Source organism: Delphinus delphis, chromosome 11 (genome assembly GCF_949987515.2).
Source record: "Delphinus delphis chromosome 11, mDelDel1.2, whole genome shotgun sequence".
Classification (NCBI taxonomy): domain Eukaryota; kingdom Metazoa; phylum Chordata; class Mammalia; order Artiodactyla; family Delphinidae; genus Delphinus; species Delphinus delphis.
The window spans coordinates 92,818,653-92,843,374 of NC_082693.1; the positions used below are offsets into that span (position 1 = coordinate 92,818,653).

General features: G+C 56.4%; 1 protein-coding gene across 1 annotated transcript; it reads right to left on the reverse strand.

The window, feature by feature from the left end:
* Nucleotides 1-146: 146 nt before the first annotated feature.
* Nucleotides 147-22,861, reverse strand: DNAL4 (dynein axonemal light chain 4). The gene is made up of 7 exons (XM_060023959.1): nucleotides 22,765-22,861; nucleotides 15,109-15,316; nucleotides 13,437-13,520; nucleotides 12,112-12,210; nucleotides 2,403-2,472; nucleotides 779-904; nucleotides 147-201 (listed from the first exon to the last, which is right to left on the reverse strand). Exons 2-6 carry the CDS (start codon nucleotides 15,175-15,177, stop codon nucleotides 804-806), a joined length of 423 nt encoding a protein of 140 aa, XP_059879942.1. The 5' UTR covers nucleotides 15,178-15,316; nucleotides 22,765-22,861; the 3' UTR covers nucleotides 147-201; nucleotides 779-803.
* Nucleotides 22,862-24,722: the final 1,861 nt, after the last annotated feature.

Genomic DNA, 24,722 nt, shown 5'->3' on the forward strand with positions numbered 1-24,722 from the left:
CCTCAGGGGGTGGCTCAGCGCGAGGAGGGCTCTCGATTCGCCTGTCTCCCCAGGCCGGGGACTCTGGAGAGGTGGGCCCACTCACCTGGGGACGTGAAGAAGGTTTTGCAGAGCTCTCTTGCTAGTGGTGACGTCTCAGATCTCCTTGATAATATTCACCCTTTGGCCCACGGCCACGGGGACCTCCAGAAATCCAGGATTCTGCCCCAGAAGAAAGGAAAGGGAAAGAAACACGCTTTTCTTTAGTGCCTGTTAATCAGGTGCTAGGCAACTTTCCTACCCCCTATTAGCTCACTAAAATCTCTGAGAAGTGAGATGTAAGGTGACCATCACCTTTACCGGAAGCTGGGCTTGGAGAAATTAAGGGGCTTGTCCAAGGAAAGCATCTGGTGAATGATGAGGCCAGAGGGTCTGACACGCCATGGATGCCAGTCCCCAGGTGGTCCCCAGGCTCGGGGCCAAGCATCAGGGGAAGAATCTGTCCCTGGAGAGTCGGGGTGGGGGCAGGGAACCCCAGGGCCGGGATGAGCTTGAGGAGGTCTGCCGATCTGTCTGTGCTCCCAAGGCGCAGGCCCAGAGCTGCCAGGAACCTGGCCGGGGGAGGCGCACCAGCCAGGAGGAAAGCCGCCATTTCTGAACTGTGCTGCTCCACGTCAGAGAAGTAGAAGCTGGCAGGGGTCTCCTGCTCCTGGGTCAGCCTGACATTAGATGGAAAGGCCCCCTGCCCACTCCCTACCTGGCTCTCCACCCCAGAGCCCAGCGGTCAGAGGCCAGAGACCTGCTGTCCTGGTGGAGGGGGCATGTCAGCAACCTGCCCGCAGCGTCAGGGACAGAATCCGGCACCTGCGGGAGAGCTGTGTGACTGTGGGTGTGGCTTTGCCTCCCTGGGTCTTGGTTTCCTCATCTGTCAAAAGTGGAATAGTGTCATCTACCTTGAGAGACCGTGGTGAGGATGAAATGAGAACCAGCAGGGAGCCTCGCACTTACCTGCCGGCTCCCTGGCTTCCTTCCCAAACTGGTCTACAGGCAGGCCTTTCTGAAGGTGAGCCAGATGGTCCAGGAAAATGGGCCTGGGGTCTCTGCAGAACACTGCACTTGTAGTCTGCTCTGGATTCCCTTCTCTGTGAAGTTCCCATGGCTGTGTGACCCTGGGCAGGATACTAAACCTCTCTGTGCTTCAGTGTACTCACCCTGCGTCACCAGGTAAATTACAGATGTGTGAGTGGCTGTGAGGAATGTCCCTGGGTTTGTTTTTTTTTCTTTTCTTTTCTTTTTTGGGAAGGAGTGTGGAGCATGGCAAGAGTCCCTCCTCAGGGTGACTGTAGGCTTGGGGTTGGGGGCCCTGCTTTGGATAGGACACTCCCAGACACAGAATGAAGTACCAAGGGTCTGCCTTCTTGCTTTCTGGGAGGGCTCCCTGGGGGCTGAGAGGGACTGGCCCAGCCTGTGTTTTTCTCTGGGGCCTGGGGTGACAGTATTTAAGCCCAGATGCTCTGGCCTGGGTTGGCCATTGGAGGGGGAGGGGCTCAGAACTGCCCCGCTTTAAGCAAACCCACTGAACAGAAAATCCAAAGGGGCCTGAAAGGCAAATTTTAGAGCACTCCCTCAGTCTATGAAAGGATCTTTATTTTATAAAGAGCTTCGCAGTCAAATTCTATTAACTTGACCCCTTCCTTGGGTGGGCGGGGGTAGCACCGAAATGATCTCCCAGAAGAGGCGGCCCAGCGTGGGGGGAGGTGCTCAGGCATTGGGATTTCGGGGGGTCCCGCTGGAAGCCCTTGGAACAACCCTCTGGGAAAAGGGGCAGCAGAGTGTGGAAGTGGGGGGGTGGGGGAGGAGGGATTGGTGACCTACCGAGGGAGTCACTGGGTCCCGGGTGTCTGCCCTGGGCCAGGGCCCGAGCACCGGTACCTCTGTTGTCATGGCAGCCCTGCGAGGTGGGGCTGTCGAGCAGGCAAAGTTACAGGAGGGACGTGGGGCTCGGAGTGTGAAGTGGAGGCACAGGGGCCTGGCTGGACCACAACTTCAGTAACAGTGGGGACCTGCCTGCTCTTAGGTGGCTGTCTCAGTACCCACACAGGCGCGGCACACAGCAGGTGCTCAGTGTTTGCCAGTGAAGAGCGGAAGGAAGTCAGGTCCGACTGATTCAAAGCCACCACGCCTTTTCCCACTTGGGCCCAATGAACCCGAGGAGGTGGCCTGTGGCCCCCTGGGCCTGGGAGGAGAGCAGGGTGTGGGCAGAGCCGGGCCGGCCCTCCCAGCGCCCTCCTGCGGTCCCGGCCGGGGCAGTCAGGGACGAGCCATGTTATGCCCACATGTGTCCACGAGAGGTCGCCCCGCACCGCCAGCAGCGGTGAGACCAGCCTCCCAGAGGACCCCTAGTGGTGGAGGAAGGAACTCACCTTGGAGGAAGCAGGATGCGGCCCGAGCAGAGTTGGAAAATTGTACCATGGAAGCGTTGGCCGGAGGGCACTGCAAAAGCGGTACAGAGGAGGAAATGAGCCCAGAGCGGGGTGGCTGGTCCTGGGGACCCAGAGCTAGTCCACGGCAGAGCCTAGAGCTCCCCTCCCAGGTCCTCATCTGGATCTGAAGAGGGCCTGCTGCTGGGGCTGCTTTGTCTGGGTTTCCCTAGACTTGTGGACTGCAAGGTGGAGATGGGGTCGGGGACGGCAGGGCTGGTGGATGGGGAGCATGGGGTGGGGCCACGGGGTTTACTTGGCTGTACCCAAGGCCACGACCCTCTTGGTAGCCCCTCTTCCAACAGGACGGGCCCAGCTGGTCATGCTGGGGGTACAACTCGGCCTCCTTGATGTGGGAGCATTACCAGGTGAGGTAGGTACCCCAGGGGGTCGGGCGGCTCTGTCAACTTGGCCTGGCCCTCACTGACCCTGGAACCCCACACCCAAGGGGCAGGGCTGGCGCTGGATGCCCAGGCAGCTGGGCCCTGCTGAGCAGCAGTGAGGCCAGGCCATGCTGGGCCTTGCGGGCTGGGTGAGGAGCTGGGTTTTATCCTGGGGCAGTGGGGAATCTATTGGGTGGGGCTTAAACCAGGGAGCAGCGTGGTCCTTCTAGTCATGATGGGTGAGTGAGATGTGGGTAAGGGAGCTGGGTTAGGAGGCCGTGGTCTCCTGGGCCTACAGTATAACTCACAGCCCAGCTCACACTGACTAGCAGGGCAGGTGACTGGCCCACTGGCTGTCTCCTGTCAGCCCTCCGAGCTGGGAGAAGAGGCCGGGAGACCTTTTCTCCTGGCTCTCTGGCATCATGATCCTTCAAGAAGCCCTCCTTGGTTCGCTGCTGCCGGTTGGATGACAGGTGTATGCCTCACCCAGCTTCGGTTTCAGCTCTGTCCACTCCCACCCACAGCGACTTTAGCTGCAATGCCCTGACCCCTCCTCACCTCCCTGGGACCTGCAGGAACCCCTTCCAGGCCCAGCTCAAATGCTATTTCCTCTGAGACGCCCTCCTGGCCAGTCTGGGCAGCAAGGCCTCTCCCTGGCACCCGCATCCTGTGGGAGCTCAGCGCTCACCGTGTTAGCAGGGTTCTCAGCCATGGCCCGGGGTTAGACCCACTGCTGAATGTAGGGACTGGCCCAGCATGCACAGCATCCAGTGAGAGGGATGTCGGAGAGAGGACAGAGGGAGTCTGGGACAGAGGGGCCCGGAGGCGAGGGAGAAACCAGCTGAGCCCCACCCTCGAGTCCCTGAATGTCCGTTCGGCACTCTCGCTGTTGGTCAGCGAACTTCTCCTTGGGTGACATGGAAGAGCTTGTCCTTCTCCCCCAGCGTGACATGGCTGTGTAGACGGGGTGGGCAGAGAGCTCACCCCGTTCGCCCTGGCCCTCCTGCAGGACTGTGGCCCCAGGCTCTGTTGGGCAGCCCCTCTCCCCACAGAGCCCTTGCCACCCTTGAAGTCCTGCGGCTCCTGAAGCCCCCACGGCTTTGGGCTAAGTGCCTCCAGGGGCTCCCGAACTGGGGGCAGGGGGGATCAGGCAAGGGATGCCCTGGCTGTGACAAGGCCACCTAAAGGGGCCCAAGAGGAGGGGGAAGCCAAGTGTAGCAGCAGGGCCACCGAGATGAGTCCCAGGATCTGGAAGTGGTACCATGGCCGCTATGCAAACAGCTGGAAGGCCAGGCAGCTAGGTCGCCCAGGTAGCCTCAAAGGGGGTGCGGATACTGCGAGGATAGAGTGAGGTGGCATCTGCTGGAGCCAGCCACGGAGGGAGGGCCATCTCCTGCAGGGGTGCCCAGAGATGGAGTCCAGGGAGGGCCCAAGGCTCTGGGGATGCAGTGGAGGCGGGGCAAGGGAGGGAGCCCTAGCCAGGTAGGCTGGGGTGGGGTTAGGAGCACTGATAAGAGAAGGGGCCGCAGGTCAAGGGGCCAAGGGGAAGGCAGGGCTGGGCTCCGGGCTCCTCAATAACAGAATGCTTACCCTGCCCCACTCCTGGCCCTGGACAAACCTCCAAAGAAGCTGGTCCATCTCCAGGGTGGCACTGCCCCTCCCAGGTCCACAGGGGCTCTAAGTGGGGGAAATGCAAGGACCACCCAGCCCAAGGAAGGATTGAGCGACCCCTCCCCATGCCTCCTCGAGGCCCTCCATCCAGCCCTGCGTTCCCAGCACTCAGTGGGTCCCTGCACACTGTTGCTTCCCCCAATTCAGCACCCTCTCCATCCCGGTGCAGGCCTCCCCCTGAACCCCCAGCCTGCCCGCTGTGTGGCAGCTAGACCCTGCCACGTGGATGCTGTCACCTCCTTCATTGCCCCCACTTCCATCCTTACTGCAGCGAATAAGGCCCACGAAGGCCTGGCCCCTGCCTGACTCTCCGGAGGCGTCTCTCAACTGTCGCCCCAACCTGCTCATCTCCCCCGCCCCCGCCCCACCAAATGGCCTTGTTTTCTGAAAATGTCACGCTCTGTCTTCAGGGCTTGTGTACACATCCCGAGTTCTGCCTCAATTCCTTCCCCTCGCATTGAACTCAGGTCCATTTCAGTTCAATGTCCCTCCTCTGTCTCAGCGCCCCTCCTGGGTGCACCCATGCCCACAATGGCACTTTGCACGTGGAGCTGTCCTGCCAGCTCCATGTCTGCGGAACTGCAAGCTCCTCCGGGTCGGCAAGCGTGTCCCACTGTCCCATGTCCCTGACCCCAGCAGAAGCAGCACAAAGAATGTGCTGAAAGGTTTTGCAAATGATAAGGGCATTCACTTAACATTTATTGAGCACCAGCTGTGTACAAAGCCCTGTGCTAAGCCCTGTAGGGGGTTATATAATGCAAAGCCCCTCGGCTCCAGGCTCCCAAAAAAGCTCCAGACTAGACAGTGTTCAAGGGAGAGTTTCTGCACCTGCCAGGGCCATCGGGGGCTTCCGCAGGGGACTCTGCCTGGAACACGCGTCTGCTGGACACCCACCAGCTTATCTCTGCTCGGGCTGCACAGCGTTCTCCAGGAAGCCTCTTTAGAGCTCGTCTGCCCTAGACTGTGTCCCCAACGGCAAGGGACCACAGTGGGTGCCTATTTCCTCTGCACAGGGCCTGGCACCTCCGGAGCTCATTAAATCATTGCTGGGTGATGGCTGGGAAGAGCACCAGGACAGCAGGCAGAAGGCGGTCGTCACAGGCCAACTGGGGGTGCAGGGTCCGCGTTGAAGGCTCCCCTGCCAATGACGACGCTCTGGCAGAGGCTTTAATGGCAGTGGCTCACCCCTGACCCCCTTTCAACTGCTGCTCCATAGGCCTGACCCTCCCAGTGACCTCTGGGATAGGAGGACAAGGACTTCACCCCACTTTACCCGTGAAGAGAATGGGGCTCAGGGAAAGGGACTCACTCAAGGCTACACAGCCAGCAAGCGGTGGAGCTGGTGTTGGAACTCGGGTCTGAGCACAACCTCTTGCTCTTAGCAAGCCCTTCTAGCCTTGGGAACCCACGCACGCTGCTTCTGAGTCTTCAGTTTCCTTATGAACCAGATCAAAGGGGAGTGACTTTCTGAGTCCCAAATAAACCCGAGGCCTCCTGTGAGGGGCCAGGAAATTTGGCCGAGGGCATCAGAAGTCAAGGGACGCCCCTGACCCAGCTGTCACTCATGTGACTGCCTCGTGTGCCCTGGTGCTCTGAGCTTCCCGGAGAAGACTTTTCCTCTCATTTATCACCCATCCACCCACCCATCCATCCATCCATCCATCCCTCCCTCCCTCCAACCATCTTTATTCACTTGCTCGCTAGTCACAATGCATCTTTGATACGTATCAGGCCCCGTGATAGAGAGATAAGCCATAGTCTCCACCATCAAGTCAATAAAACGTAGCAAGTGTAGATACCAGGACAGAAGATGAGGCACCGTGGGGACACCGTGGGGACAAAGTGACCCTCTAGATGGAGTGCCCAGGGACCACAGGGGGGGAAGAGTCCTAGAGGAGCTGACACCACTCTTACCACGCCACTGAGGCTATTGGTATGTGGAGGAGAAACCTCTGCCCCAGGCCAGCCCCCACTTCGGGCACATCCCAAGTTCTCTAGGAAGCCATTTCCCTACTGTTAGGGCAGGGGCTCCTCAGGGAGTTTCCCCGGCCATTCTGAGGCTGGAAGGACAGACACAGACGGAAGGTCTGGTCCCCGCTGTTTGGGTTCCTTGGCCACTGGATGTGTGTGTGTGTGGTCACCCCGCCCCTCACGCTCTGACCCTGCAGGGCACCGGTGCCGACAGGGCCTTGGAGGTAATTACCTACCTGCCCTGCTGAGCCCCACCTTCCACACTCCCAAGTCTCCCAGTAGAAGTGGGGGCCCGAGGGCAGCAGATGGCTCCCCAGACTGGCCCTGACCCCAATCCCCAATCGGCACTTCTAACCTTAAAGCAATTCCACCTCCATGGCCACCATCTCCTTGGCGCCCCACAGTAACCCTGGGAAGGAGGCAGGGCAGAAGCTGGGAACCCTATTTTGCAGGTGAGAAAACTGAGATCTGAGAAGCACAGTGGCTGTCCCAGCTGGCGGGCAGACTCCCGGAGAGGTTTAAGAGCTGGGCTGGGGTGTCCTGTAGGCCTACGGTGAATCTTGGCTGTGAGACCCCGAGCCTGACCTCTCTGGGATGCCTCATCTGTAAAAGGGGGATGCTGGGAGTATCTCCTCACAGGGGGGACGCACGACTTAAATGAGATCGAGTTTGGAGAATGCTTAGTGCAGGGCCTGGCACGCCTGGGGCACCCGACAGTCTGGCAATATTATGAATACAGATCCAGGTCTGCTGCCTCCGCAGCTTGCCCTCTTTCTACCCCACCCGCCCTCTCCCGCCCCATCTTTCTAAGGATTGAAGACAGCAGCTGGCAGTGGGAGGTGGTTGCTTTAAATATGAGATGAGGAGAACAAAAGGAAAATAGAACAGGGTGGTGGCTCATGGCTAAAATTGAACAATTCCCCTCCCAGACTCGGGGGAGGGGCCTGCAGGACACCCTCCGGTTTCTGCTCCCTGTTCCCGAAAGGAGCTAAGCCTTGCTTCACAAGCTCCGTCGGTCCTGCTGCGGGGAGGGGGAGGCGCTGGCCGGGGAGCCCACAAGCCAGGGGACACCCCTGCCTGCCCGTAGGCTCTGTTCTCCGGAGGAGCAGCAAGTAGGCTAGGCGGGATCCTGGAGCTTCTCTGCATCGCTTCCAAGAACATTAAATATTCACCAGAAGATCTCTCCACAGGCCCCCCGCGAGCTTCAAGGGCAGCCCGTCCCCTTGGCAGCGTGCGCGCCGCCTTGGATGCCACGGGCCCCATTACCAAGCCCTTGCTCTTCACCTTCTCCCACCGACTGCCTCGGTGCCCCTGGCCCCCTCCCACCCCCACCCCCACCCCCACCCCCGCGGGCCCCGGTGCGGTGACCAGCGTTTCATTCTCCCTGGCCGGTGCGCACTGCTCTCCCAGGCAGAGGGCTGGGGCCTGTGACTCGGCCTCCTGACGTTTCCAGAGAAGGCTGCGATCTCCCCTACGCCTACTCTGGCTGGGCCCGGCAGAGGGGACTGAGGTGTCGGTGGGCGAGTCACCGCTGCCCACGCACAGACGGCACCGGAGGGGCTGGGGCTGGCGGTGGCTGCAGGGCTGTGGTCGCTGCCACCATTAAGTGAATGCCGGGGGCTGCGGCAGGCCGAGCAGAGGGCAGGTGGAGGCCTGCTGCCGGCGGAAGGAAGCAGCTGGGAGCCCGATGGACGGAGGTGTGGACTGGCCGTGGGGACCCCAGCTGTCCACTGGGCGGGAGGTAAACAGCAGGCCTGTGGACACAGCTTGTGCCCTGACAAGCAGGGCCGCTGAGGCCGGCAGGCCAGGGTCTAGGTCCCGGCTGAAGTCGCTTCCTAACTGGACCTGGGAGAGATACCTCGCCCGCCCAGCCTCAGTTTCTTCATTTGTAAATGGGGACGGTGATCTCCACCTCGGAGGTCTGTTGAGGATACAGGACATCGCGGTCGTAAGGGAGGGAGCCCAGTGCCTGCCAAGTGGGGGACACTCAACAGCTGGAAGCTTCCTTGTCCTCAACCCCAGAAACCCCTCACCGGGCTTCCCTGGTGACGCAGTGGTCGCGAGTCCCTCTGCCGATGCAGGGGACATGGGTTCGTGCCCTGGTCCGGGAAGATCCCACATGACGCGGAGCGCCTGGGCCCGTGAGCCGTGGCCGCTGAGCCTGCGCGTCCGGAGCCTGTGCTCCGCAACGGGAGAGGCCACAGCAGTGAGAGGCCCACGTATCGCAAAAAAAAAAAACCCTCGTCTTCATCCCGTTCCTCCTCCCTCCGCCCTCTTGGGAGCTGCACCCCCAAATCCTCCACTGCCCTCCACATCCATCTCACCAGCTTCCTCAGGCCCCCATTGTTCTGCACATGCCCCTGCCCCCTCACCCGAGGGTGCCTTCCCCAGGCGTTCCCCCGTCTCATCCCTCCCCTGGAAATGCCACGGCCTAGTTCAATGCCACCTCCTCTGTGACACCTCCCCCAGTGCTCTGGGCAGTGAGAGCTTCTCCCTTCCCCGAACCCCGCATTCCCCTGAACCCCACCCTCCCTCCCCACTAGCAGATTACTTAAAGGCATCCTGCTTTTCTGCTCCTGGGTCTGCCTCCCTCAATGGACTGCCAGCCACTGCCAAGGCCAGTGTGTTCCGACGCGTTCCGCATCGTCACGACCCTCTCCTGTTGCAGCCCCTGTCAGCAAATGCTTGTTGAATCACTGGCCACGAGCAGGGAGGGGCCTGGGAGGAAGGTCAGGGTGACCACGGCTGGCAACAGGTCTCAGGGAGCAGAGGGAAGGAAAGCCACTGAGGTCAAGAGAAGCAGTGTCTGGGAAACAGCGGCGACGGCCCCGGGTCACCCGGCCCAATCTCGACAGTGGGCGCACGGCCCTCTGCGAGGACGGGCCCGCCGCAGCAGACAGAAGGGGCACCACTGTACTGAGTGCCTGCTGGGGCCGGCACTCAGTACCGTGCCGGCTTGTAAAATCTTGCTGAATTTCCACCCCGTCCTGGGGGAGCTGGGTGTCAGCAACCCATCTCCAGCCGGGAAGAGAGCAGCACGCCCAAGCACACACAGTGTGCACCACAGGGCCAGGTGCAGGCCTGAGACTCCCAGCAACCTCAGGAGCTGGTTCCTTTTATCCCCATTTTATAGACAAAGTCACTGAGGCACAGAGAGGTTAGCAAGAGCAGGGCTGGGCCGGAGCCGGGTCTGTGGACCTCAGAGCCCACATTCCCCACTGCCACCCCGCCGCCTGGGATGCGGGCTGAGCCTGTCTTACTTTTTGGCACCCACGTGTGGCAGATTAAAGGAGAGAACAGCCACAAAGCCGGCAGTTACTAAACCACAGCTATTCCAGGCCTCGGCACCCCCTCTCCTTGTACTCCCATCTGCACGCCTCGCCAATCTCCCGGCAGCACCCAGCGCGGCACAGGGCTCGGGCCAGCGCAGGTCTGAGGTCAAGGAGCTGCCCCCCGCGCCCCCCAAGTCCCAGAGGGCCAGGACCCGCTCCACAGTTAGATCCAGGTGGTCAGCCTTGGGGCAGTGACCCTGACTTCTCCTTTTCTTCCCCATCGCACTGAGCTCAGGACCCCACCACACACAGCAGCAACCCAGCAAGCACTTGTGAGGCTCTCGGGTGGGCCGACGATGCTCTCCTCCCAGCTCAGCCGCTCGGGTCTCTGGGCAGAGCTTAGCTGACTGACAGGATGCCGTCCAGCAGAGCTGCTGACAGATCCCATTACAACTGGACTCTCAGCCTCAGGAGGCTGTGACCGGGCCAGGGGCCAGGACTGCCAGGTCTGAATGTCCTAGGTGGGCCATCTCAGGAGGCCCCGTGAGTGCAGGGACAGTGGGCTGGGGAGAACAGGCTGCCCCAGCTCTGCCCAGACCCGGCATTTTGGGGTGTGAGACTCAGATTCCGGAGCCAGCCCCTGAGCTGAAGGGGCTTCTCGGGCCTGCAGGGCAGCCCCTCCTCCTCAAGCCATTTCCGCCTCTGTGCGTTTATCCCCACCGTTCCTTGGCCTGGAGCATCTCCTCCCTGGGGAAAATCCCACTCTCCCTTCAAGAACTGGCTTTCAGGGCTCCCCCCCCCGCCCGGAGGCTCCCCCTCACTCTCTGGGCTGGGCATGAAACCTCCTTCCACCCAACCACGTCCTGTCCTCTCTTATTACACCACTTTTCACATCCCGCTGAAACAATCGGGTTCAAGTGTTCTGCGATAGACTGTGAGCTCACTGAGGGCAGGGTCTGTGGCTTCTCCATCTTTGCGTCCCCACTCCCGGGGCCTGGCACTCAGTGCTGCTGAATAAACATCTTTGAACTGAACTACATTATGTGAGACCGAAAACGTCTTTATAGTGGCTCAGTCTGGCCACCAAGGGTGTCTCAGTCAGCGTCCACGGGGCCCCATCCAACTGCGCTCAGTCCGCACCCGTGACGGAACGGGGAGGGGGCAGGGCCCAGGCGCGCGGGGCCGTGCCTGAGCACAGGGTTTCCGGCAGCCTTGTGGTCCGGCCAGAAGCTTCCCCCGAGTTCCTGGGACCCAGCACAGCCTGAGGATACTGGGCCTGCCTTCACTCCAACCTCGAGAGACTGTAGATCAAGATCAGTTTTTGGTTATTTTAATTGTAAAAACCAAGACATTCATATAAATTAGACCGCTGTGTAAAATAGGATTCGCCCTTCTACTAAAACCCTTCTCCCCACACTCAAAAAGAATATAGAAAAGCCAGCAGAGATAAGAAGTACAAATCAGCATGCGGTCCCTGATGAGAAGTGGCAGGCCAGGTTTCCCTGCTGAAACGGGCCTCACGGCGAGGGCACTCCTGGCCCAGGCGTCTCACCGGAGGTCAGTGACACTTCGAGAAACTGCGCAGTCGCAGCTCCCACACCCTCAGCCACTGGTTACCAACTGCATGGGTGAGGCGGGGTAACAGGTTCACGCAGCCTGGCGGCTGGGGAGCGGGGAGGGGACGGAGGGCGACAGGCTGCTTGGTCCTCACGTCAAAGCCCGGGGCTGTGGAGCTGTCGGCCCAACGAGATGCAGTGCCTTGTTCAGCCCGGGGTCAGGCTGGGAAAGGGGCTTCTGGGGTGGGGTGGGGGTCACCACTTCTCCGGAGGACAAGGAGAGACGCCAGCGACCCCTGAGGACAGACTCCCTCTTGAGGCCGTCTGCATACGGCCCGTAAAGACGAGGACAGCGGACACCTGCCTGCAGTGCTGCGGGTGGGAGCGAGGGGCTCCCGGGCTGTGAGGGGTGAGCAGCCAGCCGGAAAGGCGGGGCTCGCATGTCCCTGTGAGAGCAATTCCACCTCCCCCGCTCCTTCTACCCTGTCGCATCTCCCCACCCCTCCCCTGCCGCCCCCTCACGCCCTGGGACTCAGCGTGAGATGGCTGCGAGCCCGGGGCAGAGATGTCAACGAATTCACACACTGGGCGCGGCTCAGGAAACGGTACCCAGGACAACAGAAGAGAGCTCGCTTTCCTTTGGAAAGTCAGGAGCTGCCTGGGGCTGCTCCCCATCCCAGAGGAACAGCAGGAAAAGGCCTGCGGGGGACGGGGGCAGGGGTGGGGGACAGTGTCAGGAGCACTTCCAGACACACACAGCCAGGGTCCCCCCGAAGTACAGGTACAGGAGGTTCTTCACCTCATGTGTGATCTCAAAGCCGAAGCCTTCGCCGATCACCACGTGCCAGGAGGAGCCGAACTTCTTGTCCATCGTCTCTTTGATCATCTTGGCGGCGCTCTGGAACCAAGAGGATGCTCATCAGAGAGGGAGGTTTTGGGGAGAGAGTGGGCATGAGTCAGCGCCTCTCCGGAAAGCACAAGTCTTGGCAAGAAGAAAGGCCTGTTGCCTGATATCGCTGTTCTGCTTACGGAACCTTCGGACAGGGTTTCCGCACGGGGACCCTCCTGCCAGGGGCTGTCGTTACACAGGGACAGGAAACCAGACACTACCTCATCAGTCAGAAGACACTGGTGAGGCGGTAGAGCGGGCCTCGGGCCTGACACAGGGCCCCGGGCTGGAGCTCTGGCTCTGCCCTTAGTGCCCGCGTCCAGTGCCAGGGCCACAAGGCTGTTCTCAGCACTCAGTGAACAAGCGCCCGGAGAGCACGCCGCAGACTGCACGGACTACCATCGTCACCACGAGGTGTCAGGCTTCCCCTCAGGGAACAGAAAGGCTTTTCCCCGACGGGCCTGGTGAGCTCTGGGACAGAAGCTGGCCTGGCTCCCTCCTTCCCGCACTCACTCTTTCGAGAAGAGGCCTGGGGGTGGGGCGGAGGCCCGGCCTTTGCGGGGTGAGCCCCGTGCTTAGGCACCTGCTGAGCACTGGCAGCACCCTCACCCCTGGCCATAGACTAGGCCACTGGGTGATAAGAAATGGCCTGTGCAAGGTTCAAGAGCTAGGAGGGGCTGGAGATGGGATGTGCACGTGGGCCTCCCTGGCCCAAAGCCTGGGTTCTCACTAGCCAGGGTCAGCCTCATCGCTCAAGCTGCCATGACACCGACTTCCTTCTTGCTCGCCACCAGGTTGATGAGTGGCATCCCTGTGCCGACGCTGATTGTCGCTGTCGCCAGCAGCTAGCGCGGCCCTGGCACAGGGACGCGTCTACCATCTTTCTTGCATGGATGAATGGATGCATGAATGAGCACCTGGGTGGGCCTCTGTTCTCCGCAGGGACGGAGCCAAGGGGAAAGGTGCCCTATTCAGCAGCCCGCCTGAGACGGGGAACGCGGGCAGGGGCGTCACGGAAAGCCCTCTGGCTCTTCTCCCTCTAGGGCTGGTCGTGAGCATCGGATCAGTACCGGAGACAGCACCAGTCTCTCCCCTCACCGGCCTTCCCCACGGTGCGAATGCTTCCAAGGAAGGCTCTAGCCTGGTCCCAGCAGGACTCTCTGGGGCTCGCTGTGGGGACTGGGGCCACAGGGGTCACCAAAGACACGAGGGGCCACCTGCACTGATGGCAATACCTCGTTGTTGTTGGAGAATTTCTCACAGGCCGTGACACACAGCTCCATGGTCTCCACTCGCATCTCCTCTGGCATGTCCGAGTGCTGGAGACAAGGCAGGGGACAAACAGAGAGAGCCTCAGCCTGTGACCTGTCTCCTGGGCTGGCCTCCGTCCCAAGCGTAAGGCACGGACACCGGGGAGCTGCCCCGGCACAGCCCCGGGCACAGCCCAGAGAGATGACCCATCTCCTGACGGAATCATGCTAAGCCTCGCGGGCTCTTAGGCCCCGGGCCCCTGTGCGACCAGCGTGTTACAGCGACAGGCATGGGCTGAAGGCTGGCCCAGGCGGGAGCCTGCCGGCCACGGGAACGGTTTACCAGTAGCCTCAGAGCACAGCTGACGCGCCCAGAAGCCTGAAGAGACGGTGCGGCCCCTCTGGGCGCTCCTTCTCGGGCCGCTTTGCTGATGTGTCTCCTCTTCTGGGCTTCGTCTCCACCCAGCTACCTGCTCTCTAGGGACCCCCCCCGCTCCACGGATTCATGCATCTTCTATGCGGGGAGGGCTCCCACATGTTCATCCTTGGCTTTAACTTCTTTTTTGGGCTCCGGATTCCTATGTCCAACTGCCTACTTGACCACCTCAGATGTCTGAAAGATAACTCTTGATTTCTCCCACAAACCTATTCCTCCGTCTTCCCTCTCTTGGTAATCAACACAGTTTTCTCTCCCAGGCTCAGGACGAAATAAACCCTAGCAGCCACCCTTGGCCTGCTCTCCCCCGTACCCAGCATGCAATGCGCCAGTGAATTCTCTTGCTCTACCTTCAAGATCTGTCCAGAATCCTACCATGTCTTGCCACCTCTATCTACTCTGTGACCTGGACCCGGCCACCCACATCTCTCTGGGCCTCTGCAATAGCATCCTGACTGGTCTCCCCACTTCCACCCTGATTCCCTAAAATCCATTCTCCTTCCAACAGCTAGAGTGATCTTTTAGAAATACTAAACGTAAAACGGATCACAGCACTCCCACTCCTCTGCTTAAAGCTCTTTACTGTTCCCTTTTGAACTCAGGATAGAATCCACGTTTCTCACCGTGGCCCCCAGGTCTCTGGGGCCTGGCCCTGCTGTCACGCTGACACTCACGTCCTGCCACCCCCTCAGCACCTGTTCCAGCCACACTGGCCTTCTTGCTGTTCCTCCCAAACGCTGGGCTTACTCAGGCTTTCTGTGCCTGCTGCCTCCCCTGCTTGGGGAGTGTTCTCCCCCAGACTTTCACAAGGCTTGCTCCCTAATTTTATTCAGGTCTCTGATCAGAGAAACCTTTCTAGAAGACATCCTCTATTCTCCAGCCCCTTATACCTGCTTTATTCTTCTTCATAGCACTCATTACCTGAAATTATGTTCTTTAAACCTTTCTTTCATGTGGGCCAGGCCTTTGTCTTGTTCACTCCTACATCCATAGTGCCTAGAACAGTGCCCGATATATAGCAGGTGGCCTAAATAAATAATTGTCGAGTGAATGAATGAATGAAAGGATGAATCACTGTTGACCCCTCGGTTTCTAGATCTGGCCAACAGAGCCCTTCTTAACTTCCTCCCACTGCTGTTCTGCAGGGGACAAGCTCCCCCTGCCTCTCTCTAAGGCTCTGTGGGGCCTGCTGGCTACCTGGCTCCCTCCTCCAGGGCTTACCCTGACCAGAGGAAAGGTCTGCAGTCGTTTATAATCAGCCTCATCTTTCTTCCCTTCTGTTTCTCCCATGATCCTTCCTCTGTGACCAGGAGGAGAGAGTGGGGCTTTCAGGAGGTGCTGGGACTGGTAATTAAGACACACCCAGGAGATTCAGGAAGCAGGCCCAGCCAGCTTGGTGGGAGCAGAAAATGTCTTTCCCCAAGGGGTGCTGCAGAAAACAGGAAAAACCAGGAGAAACGAGTTGGCTTAAAAACCACACATCGCAAATTAGAAATGTCTCAGTAACAATCTGACACCTCCCCATCTCAACTCCTCTGCATCCTTTCCAAATGGCCAGCAAGTCTGCAGACGGGAGGATGAGTCAACACGAGATGCTGGGACCCAGCTAAGAACACGTCGGTACGAGGCTGCAAGCCCACACTGTCATTACCAAGACAAATACTGACTGCGGGCCAGGCTGAGGGTGGAGCCTTGAGCTCGCAATTAAGGAACGTAGCTTCTCTGCATGCCCACTATGTACGCAGTCCTTGCTCCCCAGCAGACATGGTTAGGAAGTGAGATGTCAGGTCACGTTCAACAGCCCTGGGTTTATGGGCAAACAAGTGCCTCCTTCCGCAGGTCCCTGCTCTGTGGGAGGAAGGGGACCAGCAATGCTCTGTGCCCTCCCTGGCACACCTGGCAGCCCAGCTCTTCTCATCCACTCCCTCAGGCCACCCGTCTGGCCGGCCCAGGAGTTGGGAGGCTGAGGCATTAGTACTGGTGCTACCGCACACTAGCTACATGGCCTGGACCTCAGATTCCTCATCAGTAACATGAAGGTAGTCCAATCTATCTCATGGGGCTGTTATGAGAATCAAATGAGACAATGTACGCCAGGCACATGGTAGGCATTCAGTAAATTGTGCTTCCCTCCCTCTGGCTCCTGGGGGGAGCATACAAGGATATGACTGAAAAGTTATAAAGCTAATACACATGTATAGATTTTTTTTTTTTCTTTCCAAATCTAGTTATGGAAAAACAGATGGGGCTTTTTCTAAAGAGATGGGCCTGGATCCTAAAAGACTGGAAGCAGTGCTGCAAATTCTGGTGTTTCTCTTTATCCTATAATTCAAAGAACTTTTAATCTCAGAAGTACTACTAACACAAATAAATACACACTGCCATGTCGTTAAGCCCTTTGTGACCATCCTTATTGGCCAAATACAGCCAAATAATGTTATTCCAGCGCTTCTCACATTTCCAAATACATCTGCTTTCAGTGCACGACCACCGAACCCTGAAGATGCCTAGCGTAGTAACTAACGGGCAACTAACGGGCAGGTAACGACGAGCGACGTCTCTTGGCTTTCCTTTGGGCCAGACACTGTTCTAAGCGCTCCACGTGTGTTTACTCAGCCCCATGCCACCAACGACCCCACCAGTTAGGGCCTGCATGAATGGAGGGTCGCTCAGCTACTGAGCGGCAAAGCTGGGGTTTGATCTGGGCACGGTCACCCTAACCCCTCCTCACAAGGCCTCTGCATGGCAACGACACACAGCGGGCGCCCGCACGCCTGACCTCTAGGGCGTGACCACTAGCACGGCTCCTGTGCGCCCAGCGGTGAGAGGAAGGTTTGATCTTCCCTTTCGGTGTCTGCTATTCCGATGCTAACTTGACCCTTGTTTGGCCAAGCCTTGAGCTTTCTGTGCACTTTTTCTGGGCTGTGCTCTCGAGCTTATCCCACTCTCTGATGCTGCAGAAGTCCTCAGCGCCACTCCATGTGCTCGGCTCCCTCGAGCGAGGCTGGAAGCCTGGCACCGACCCCACGCCCCACAGCATGGGTATGTTCTGATTTCCCAGCGGACAGACAGCCCCTGTTACCTCATTGTTCTGGGCATTTGTACCATTCAGATATTAGCAGTTTCTGTTTGTCTCTATATATAAGCCTGCAAATTACCAAGTACAATCTCATTGTGCTCTCTGCTGAAGTGTCTTACTTCACAAAAGCCAGTGAATCATTTCGTCCTTTCTCGTTAACGTTAGGGTCCCATTGCGCCCTGTCCCCCTAGCTGTCTTCGGTAAAGGCCACTTTATTGCCTCCTCTTCCACATCACCAAGGGGTGACAGAAGGTGTGGGGCCACACTGATGATAAAAGAATAAGGGCTTTAAGCTTCCATTGCCTCCTGAGGTTTTCAAGCGGGAACAACTTACAATGCTGAAGCAGCTGCTTAGGGCCCTTCCACCTGAATATTTCAACTCAATCCAATTCATCCTCTGGGCTAAAAAGCGCTAGTGTGGAGGGGAGCTCGGTGGCAACTGTGCATACGTGTGCCCTCGGGGAGGTCAGGGTCTGTGACCGCTGCTTGGACTCTGCTTCAACACATAGAATCCTGATGAAACAAGACTTCAGAGGTATTACCAAAGCCCCTTCTTCAGGAACAAAGTGGAAAAGCCACTGGGACAGTTTTTTTTTAGGGGGGACATCACCTTGTAGAGAAGAGAAAGTACAGGATCACGAGGCGGAATATTAAGGCTGGAATACTGGCTCTGTAACTGAAATCAATTCTGCCCTCTTCCTTGCTCTGCAGCCTTGGGCAAGTAATTTAACCTCCTGAGTCTTGGTTTCCTCCGTGAAATGGGATAATCCCACCTTCTCATTCTCAGAGAGCTGTCGAGAGCACCAAGCAGATGCACGTGAGCGTTCTGAAATCGCGGAGCTCCCCGCGCTCAGCATCACGCCGCCCCTACAGCCACCATGTTACAGCCAGCACTTCGTCAATCTCATTCAACCGCATTTATTCAGGACCACGACTGCAAATACTTTTCCTACCCACTGCACGTACTCCTGGGGATCCAAAAGGAATGAGACTCACAGAATGAAAAGGAACAGTTATAGATTATGTGTTTCCAAATCCAGAGAGGTAGGAGAATTTTTTATGATGCTGTATCATTATAGTACAGCTACAGTCATTCAGCCACGATTTTAAAACCCTGCCGATAGAATGCTACCGAAAATAGCAGAACTAGAGGTTTTAATAACCTTATAAATCTTCCATGCAAATGAGTGTGTGCCTGACAGGATCAGGCCAGGAAGAAGTTGCGTCAGGTCTAAAAGAGAGCCCTTTAATAATGGAAGCGTGCCCCTGGCCAGGGCACTTGAATCTCCTGGGTACCAGAGCTTGACCGTCCTGGGGCCTGTCCTGGCGCACAGAGCCAGTGGCAGCCTTGCTCCCTCTCTGCCCTTTAGTCCCCTCCTTACCCAAGGGCCCCTCTGGAGCTTTACACAGCCTCGCCCATGTCTGCTGCGAGGCTTCTCCTAGGCAACAGGAGGCAGAGGCAGGGCTCTCCATCTTATCCTCCTGTCAAAGCCTGTGCCCCTTGTTCTTCTGTGGCAATGACCTCAGTCACTATTTATTATTTTGCTTTTGAAGTGTTTGGGAGGAATCCTTAAGAGGGTTAGGGGATGTGGGGAGGAGGAAGGAAAAATGAATGAATTCTGGGAAATAAGGTCAAAAGTGTCAGCCAGCATCCCGACCCCCCACCCCAAGCCACTCAGCGCCTGGAACACGCTTGGCTCGTGGACCACGGCTCGCCACCCCTTTACCACCTTCCAGCATCCGAGAGGTGGGAGGACACGCTTGGCGCACGGCATCGTGCTCCACAGGCAGGTCTGACTTCACACCTCGGTCTGTCTCGGGTAAGTGTTTACATCTCTAGGCCTTGGTTTTCTCATCTGGAAACTGGGCCTAAGAATAGACTCTGCCTCACAGTAAATGTCAGCTCTTGCTACTGGTGTGGAAGGAAGGGGAAGTGCAATGCCCTTGTTCATATCCCAGCCAACTAAACAGCTAAATGCTAGGCCAAACAAACCAACACTCACCGAGTCCCCCCCGGTGCTGTTAGTACTGAAGGAGGAGGGACTCACAAGGAAATCTGGTAAACACAGTTGGGCCGGGGGCTGTAGTGTGGTGACACTGCGCTTTCACACTTACTGCCTCATTTCAGCCCGTAACAACCTGTGAGGGCAGCACCCGCTCCCAGTTCTCAGACAAGACACTGGGGCTCAGAGAGGTTTGCGGGCTGGCCTGTGGGCACACAGCCAGCCATGACAGAGCCAGGAGCGGAGCCCATGTCTCTTCTTCTGACGCTACCTTCTGTGCTTGCTTTCTTGTCACAAGCAAGTAGGAAACAAGACAGTAACACAAACAATGTCAATCCTCGGCAGCCACTGGTCCAGCCCCCTGTCCAGGCAGGCCTCCGACTTCCAGCCGTATCGGGGCTACACACACACTCGGCACCTTGGCTATCCTCCTGCCTTTCCCTGACACGTCCGCCCTCTGCCTTCTGGCAAACAAAGGGCAAAGCTCGTAAGGTGAGGAGAAAGGAACCTAAGGACTTGAGAGCGTTCGTCTAAGATGTCAGTGGTGACGTCAGGAAACAACACGGAAGATGTGGATTCCACAATCAGTTTAAAATGCACCTGGGACTTCCCTGGTGGCGCACTGGTTAAGAATCTGCCTGCCAGTGCAGGGGACACGGGTTGGATCCCTGGTCCGGGAAGACCCCACATGCCGAGGAGCAACTAAGCCTGCGCGCCACAACTACTGAAGCCTGTGCACCACAACTACTGAAGCCCGCGCGCCTAGAGCCCGTGCTCCGCAACAAGAGAAGCCACCGCAATGAGAAGCCCGTGCACCGCCAGAAAGAGTAGCCCCCGCTTGCCGCAACTAGAGAAAGCCCGCACACAGCAACAAAGACCCAACGCAGCCAAAAATAAATAAATGAATAAATTTATTTTAAAAAATGCATCATCTACTATAAAAGAAAGTTTTAAGAGTAAGAAAGAGACGATCGCAGGATAAAGAACAGTCCTGCTCAAGAAAAGAGTTACCCTTCATGCACACCAAGCCTTTTTTTTTTCACATCACCCTTCTTTTTTCTCATTTCACTGAGGTCCAGTGAAAACTTCTGATGTGTCTTAAACCAGGGGGAGGGAAGGAAAGAAAGAGGGAGAGAGGAAGAGAGAAAGATGAGGAGGTAGAGATCAAGACGTTTTCTTTATGTATAAGATGGTGCAATAAACAACACTGACTCGTGTGGTACACCCTCACGGACATACCCAAATCCAAACATTTTTGTCAGGATACAAAGTACAACAAAAAGCCATAACTATCACAGACATCAGCTCCACAGGAGAACAGATGCTTACTACAGACAGCAGACTCCACAGTCTCCCACCCCCCACTTTCCCACCTACCCCCTCCTTTCCCACTCAAGAGAACAGATTTGAACGTAAGGGACTGAGAATGACGTTATCACAGAAATGAGTTGGAGTTAGCCCTGATTTACTTTTTTTAAAAAATCAGTCACAATCGCTAACTATTGGTGACATCTCACAACCAGTCACGACTCAGCAGTGCTTCGTGAGTCCAGACAATCACCTGGGGCTGAACGACTTGCTCTGTTCTCCTGAACACCGAGAGCACCAAGTCCAATGTCTGACACATGGCAGAAGCCCAACAAATATCTAAACTGTAATTAAATTATATTTCATTTGCCCCCTGGGAAGGGAGAGGACCTATCAAATCCATTCAATAACACTTATTAAGCACTGACCCTGAACAAGACAACAGGACGGGTGTTCATTTACTCCCCCTAAGAACTCTGTCAGATGGGCACTATTATCCCTACTTCTCTGATGAACACTCAGGCTGAGAAAAGCAAAGTGACTTTCTACCCGGCTAATAAACGGAGGAGCTAGGATTCAATCAGCTATATATGACTTCAGGATTAAGCTTTTCCAACTACTCTGCTATAAACAAGAGACAGTCTCTGCTTTCAAGGAGGATACAATCCAATATGACAGACCCACACACATACACAAGGAATTAACTACGGTTCATGGCAGAGAGCAGTAAGCGCCACAAGCCGGGTGCAAAGATAGAGGAAATAGGAGAATTCTGGAGGCGGCAGAGGACAGCAAGAAAAGCTTGGTGGTAGGGGCAGCATCTGAGTCAGACCTTAAAAGGTGAGTGGGAATCCTGATGGGTGGGTGAGGTGAGCAAAGACCTTCCAGGCAGAGAGATGAACACACACAGTGATGTCAAAGCAGAAAGCTCAAAGCGTTTTCTGGGAAAGTCCAACAGTCCAATTTGGCCTGAGGACAGAACTTGGCAAGGGAGAAAAGAGAAAGTAGGCTGGGAAGAAAGACGGGGGTCAGGTTGTGGATATACAGCAGGGCCCTAAGACCCAGGCTTAAGAAGTATGGATATTTTTAGTGGAGAAAGAGAAGCCCTTTGGAAGTGTCTTGGGGGCTGGTGACATGGTTGTGTTTTGGGGCAATTATTCTGGTGGGCTGGGTTAACAGGAGGAGAGACTGGAGGTAGGAACACCAGTTAGGAAGCTACAGCAATGGCCCGGGTGACAGGCATTAAAAACTTGAACCAGGACGGTGGCTTTAGGCATAGAGAGAATGTGAGACCCTTGCAGAGGCCCAATCAAAGACTTGACACTGCCTAAGTGGGACGGGCGTGGCAGAGTGATGGAGGATGCCCCAGGAGGATGGTGACGCCACTGAGACAGACAGGGGAAGTCAGGTAGGACAGATGGATAGATAAAGACGCGGGCTGGTCTGATTTTTGAACTGCTGAGTTTAAGCTGTTGGTGAGATACACAAATGGAGGTGTCTCATCAGGAGCAGGGAATCATGGAATAATGGATTATCAGGGCAGGAGGGAAGCCACCAAGGCCAAGCACCACATCAATATATCAATCTCTACTCCAACCCCCACTCCCAAACTCTCCCTAACCACGGAAGCCCAGGAGAAAGATCAGAGCTAGCGATGTGGATTTGTAGGGGAAACGGAGAAATGACAGCTGACCATAAGGGAGCTGGTGACACTTCTCAGACGGGGAAAATGTGCGGAAATAAGAGACAAAGGAAGGAAGTTCATATTATCCTCAGAATCCCCAAAGGAGATGTGCTGCAGGTTCCTAATTCTATATATACTCAGACTGGACTCCAGAGAGATTAGGTAACTTGCTAGGGTCCTGTAATTGGGAATCCAAATTAGGTTTGCCAAGTCCTTTTCACTACACCCGAAACTTCCCAAAAGGACCACATCGTCAGGGAAGCCTACAGTTGGGTCAAAGAATCACATCTTAGAACGTCAGCGTCAAAGAGACCTTAGAGATCATTCAACCTAACTTCCCGTTTACAAATAGGGAAACTGAGGCCAAAAAGGGAAATGACCAGCCTCGAGTCCCAGCACGTCGTCAACTGCCCAAGTCAAGCGGTCTGGGGGGAGGCGATGGCGACCACCGGCCCACCCGCGGGAGGAGGGGGTTACCCTGAGAAAGATAGGGGATCAAGGCGCGAGGAGGAGTTGGGTTAGGGAGGATGGGGGATCGTGAAGCTGGAGGGGACCTCGGGAGGGTAGGGAGGAGCGGCCTGCAGAGTCGCGACGGCGAAACTGTCTCGACAGAGCTCGCAGGTCCCCGAAGTGGTGGTGGAGGGAAATGGGGGTTGGGAGGACCTGGAACTGGGGACCAACAGGCAGGAGGCTGAGGTGGGGCCTCCGCGGTAGGCGAGGCCCCGCCCGCCCCGCAATGTCTCCCGGCCCCGCTTCGGGCCGGCCCTCCCCGCCCGGCTGCCCACCGCTCCCCCGGGCCTCACCTGCTCCCGCGGGGGCCGGAGCCAGGGCCTCAGCGAGTGCACCCCCGCCAGGGTTGTCAAGGAGGGAAACAAGAGTGTCTTAGCAACAGCAAGGAAGTCTTGCCCCCTCACCGGACGTTGACGGAAATTTTACTTCTTATTGGTCAATAAAAACGTCAATCAATGTTGAAGGGCCCACAACGTAGAGATTTGTGCGGAAAGGGGCGTGGCTTAGAGGTTGGGGAGGTGGGGCTTCACTTATAGTTGTCTTAAGTGAGCCTGAGGAGCCGGGTACCTTAAGAAGTTCTCATTTTAGAGAAACTTTGAAAAGCAGTATTGCCTGGAGAGTTCCTTTTAGTCATTCGAAATAACAAATGCAATTTGTCTGTGTCGTGACCCTAAGATGCCACTTTATTGGGATCTCAAAAGCCTAATATTAAGTAGCATTACAATGAGTATCGCACCTGATTCTCACCACAATGAGATGTGGTTACGAACACCATTCGAATAGTATTCGTAACCACATCCATCTGAACTAAGGTTCAGAGAGGTTAAGTAGCTTGTAAAAGGAAAAAATCAAGGTTAAGTTCCTTCCTGGAGAAGGAACCCAGGGGCTCTTGCACAGCAGCACACCCTCTTATAGTTGCCTAGTCCTAGCCCGTGGGAGACATTGTACCATCTGACCTAAAGATACCATTGTCCAGAGCCTGCCTCTTCTTTCCCTTAGGAGAAATTAATCTGAACATATGAGTACAACTAGGGAGAAGGGAAAGGGGGGAGGGGAGAAGAACCTGCAGATTCAATTATTTGATTGGTGGATCAAAGGGTCAGTGGGGTGTTCCATATTTTAACCATCTACCCTATCATGATGGGTACTTAGGGTGGAACCCCACTTCACATTCATTGGCATTTACTGGGAACTCAGTCCTGGCCAGGTGCTGATGATTCAGAGGGGAGTAAGATGAGGACCTTAGTCCCAGAGAAGGCACAGTCCAGTGTGGGGAAAGTCATGTCAACAAATAGATAGAGAGTAATTCATTCTACCTGTGCTCTGGTAGAGGTGTGGGCAAGGTGCCGGTTCTCTCCAAGGAGGGAGGAACTAACTCTCGGAACAGGTGGTGCTTGAGTTGGCTGAGTCTAAGATGACCAGCGGCTAGGAGGGTCCACACAGTTCACTGGGGAACTGCTGGTGGCTCCATGAGGCCTGGGTAGATGATGAATGTGGTGCAAGTGGGAAGGGGGATGGTGAAGACAGTGGAAGTGAAGATGCAGAGGGAAGTAGGGCTTTGAATGCCAGGTTCAGAGAAGTGAGGTGAGAGTGCGGGAGAGTAGCTGCTGGAGGGTTTTAAGTAGGGCAGAATCACGGGCAGATTTGGGTTATGGAAAGATCACTCGGATGGAGAAGATGGTAGACTGGATTTGGAATGGGTAGGTGAAGGCAGGCCCAGCAGGTTCAGCTTTGAGACTTGGAAGCTTGAGGTGCGCCAGGCCTTTGCCGATTCCCAGCTTGCCTCCCTGGTGTGTTCTGAGGGTCCACGGGACATGTGACTCAGCCTCCAGATTTCCTCAATCCTCTTTGCCAAGTTTCTCCAAGAGATGGAAGGTGGCCTTTGAGGGGGATGAAGCTCTTGCTTCCGCCTCTGATCCAAACTTCTCCCAAAAGGGGTCCATATTTGCTGTCTTCTCTTTCTCACCTCCCATTCATTCTTCAGCCCACTGCAATCTGGCTTCCACTCCCACGACACCACCAAAATTCCCTCTTCCATGGTTACCAGTGACCTCCTGAAGAGTAGAATCCAATAGACCCTTTTAGTCTTTATCTTAGTGGACCCATCCCCCTGCTGGCATAAATCTGTCGACTACACCCATCTACGTGAAATTCTCCACCCCAAAGATAGTGCCTGCAGAACTCTTTACAATGCAGATTCCAAGGCTCCAAAGTATCAGAATAGTGAAGGGCAGTAATCTGTATTTTTCAC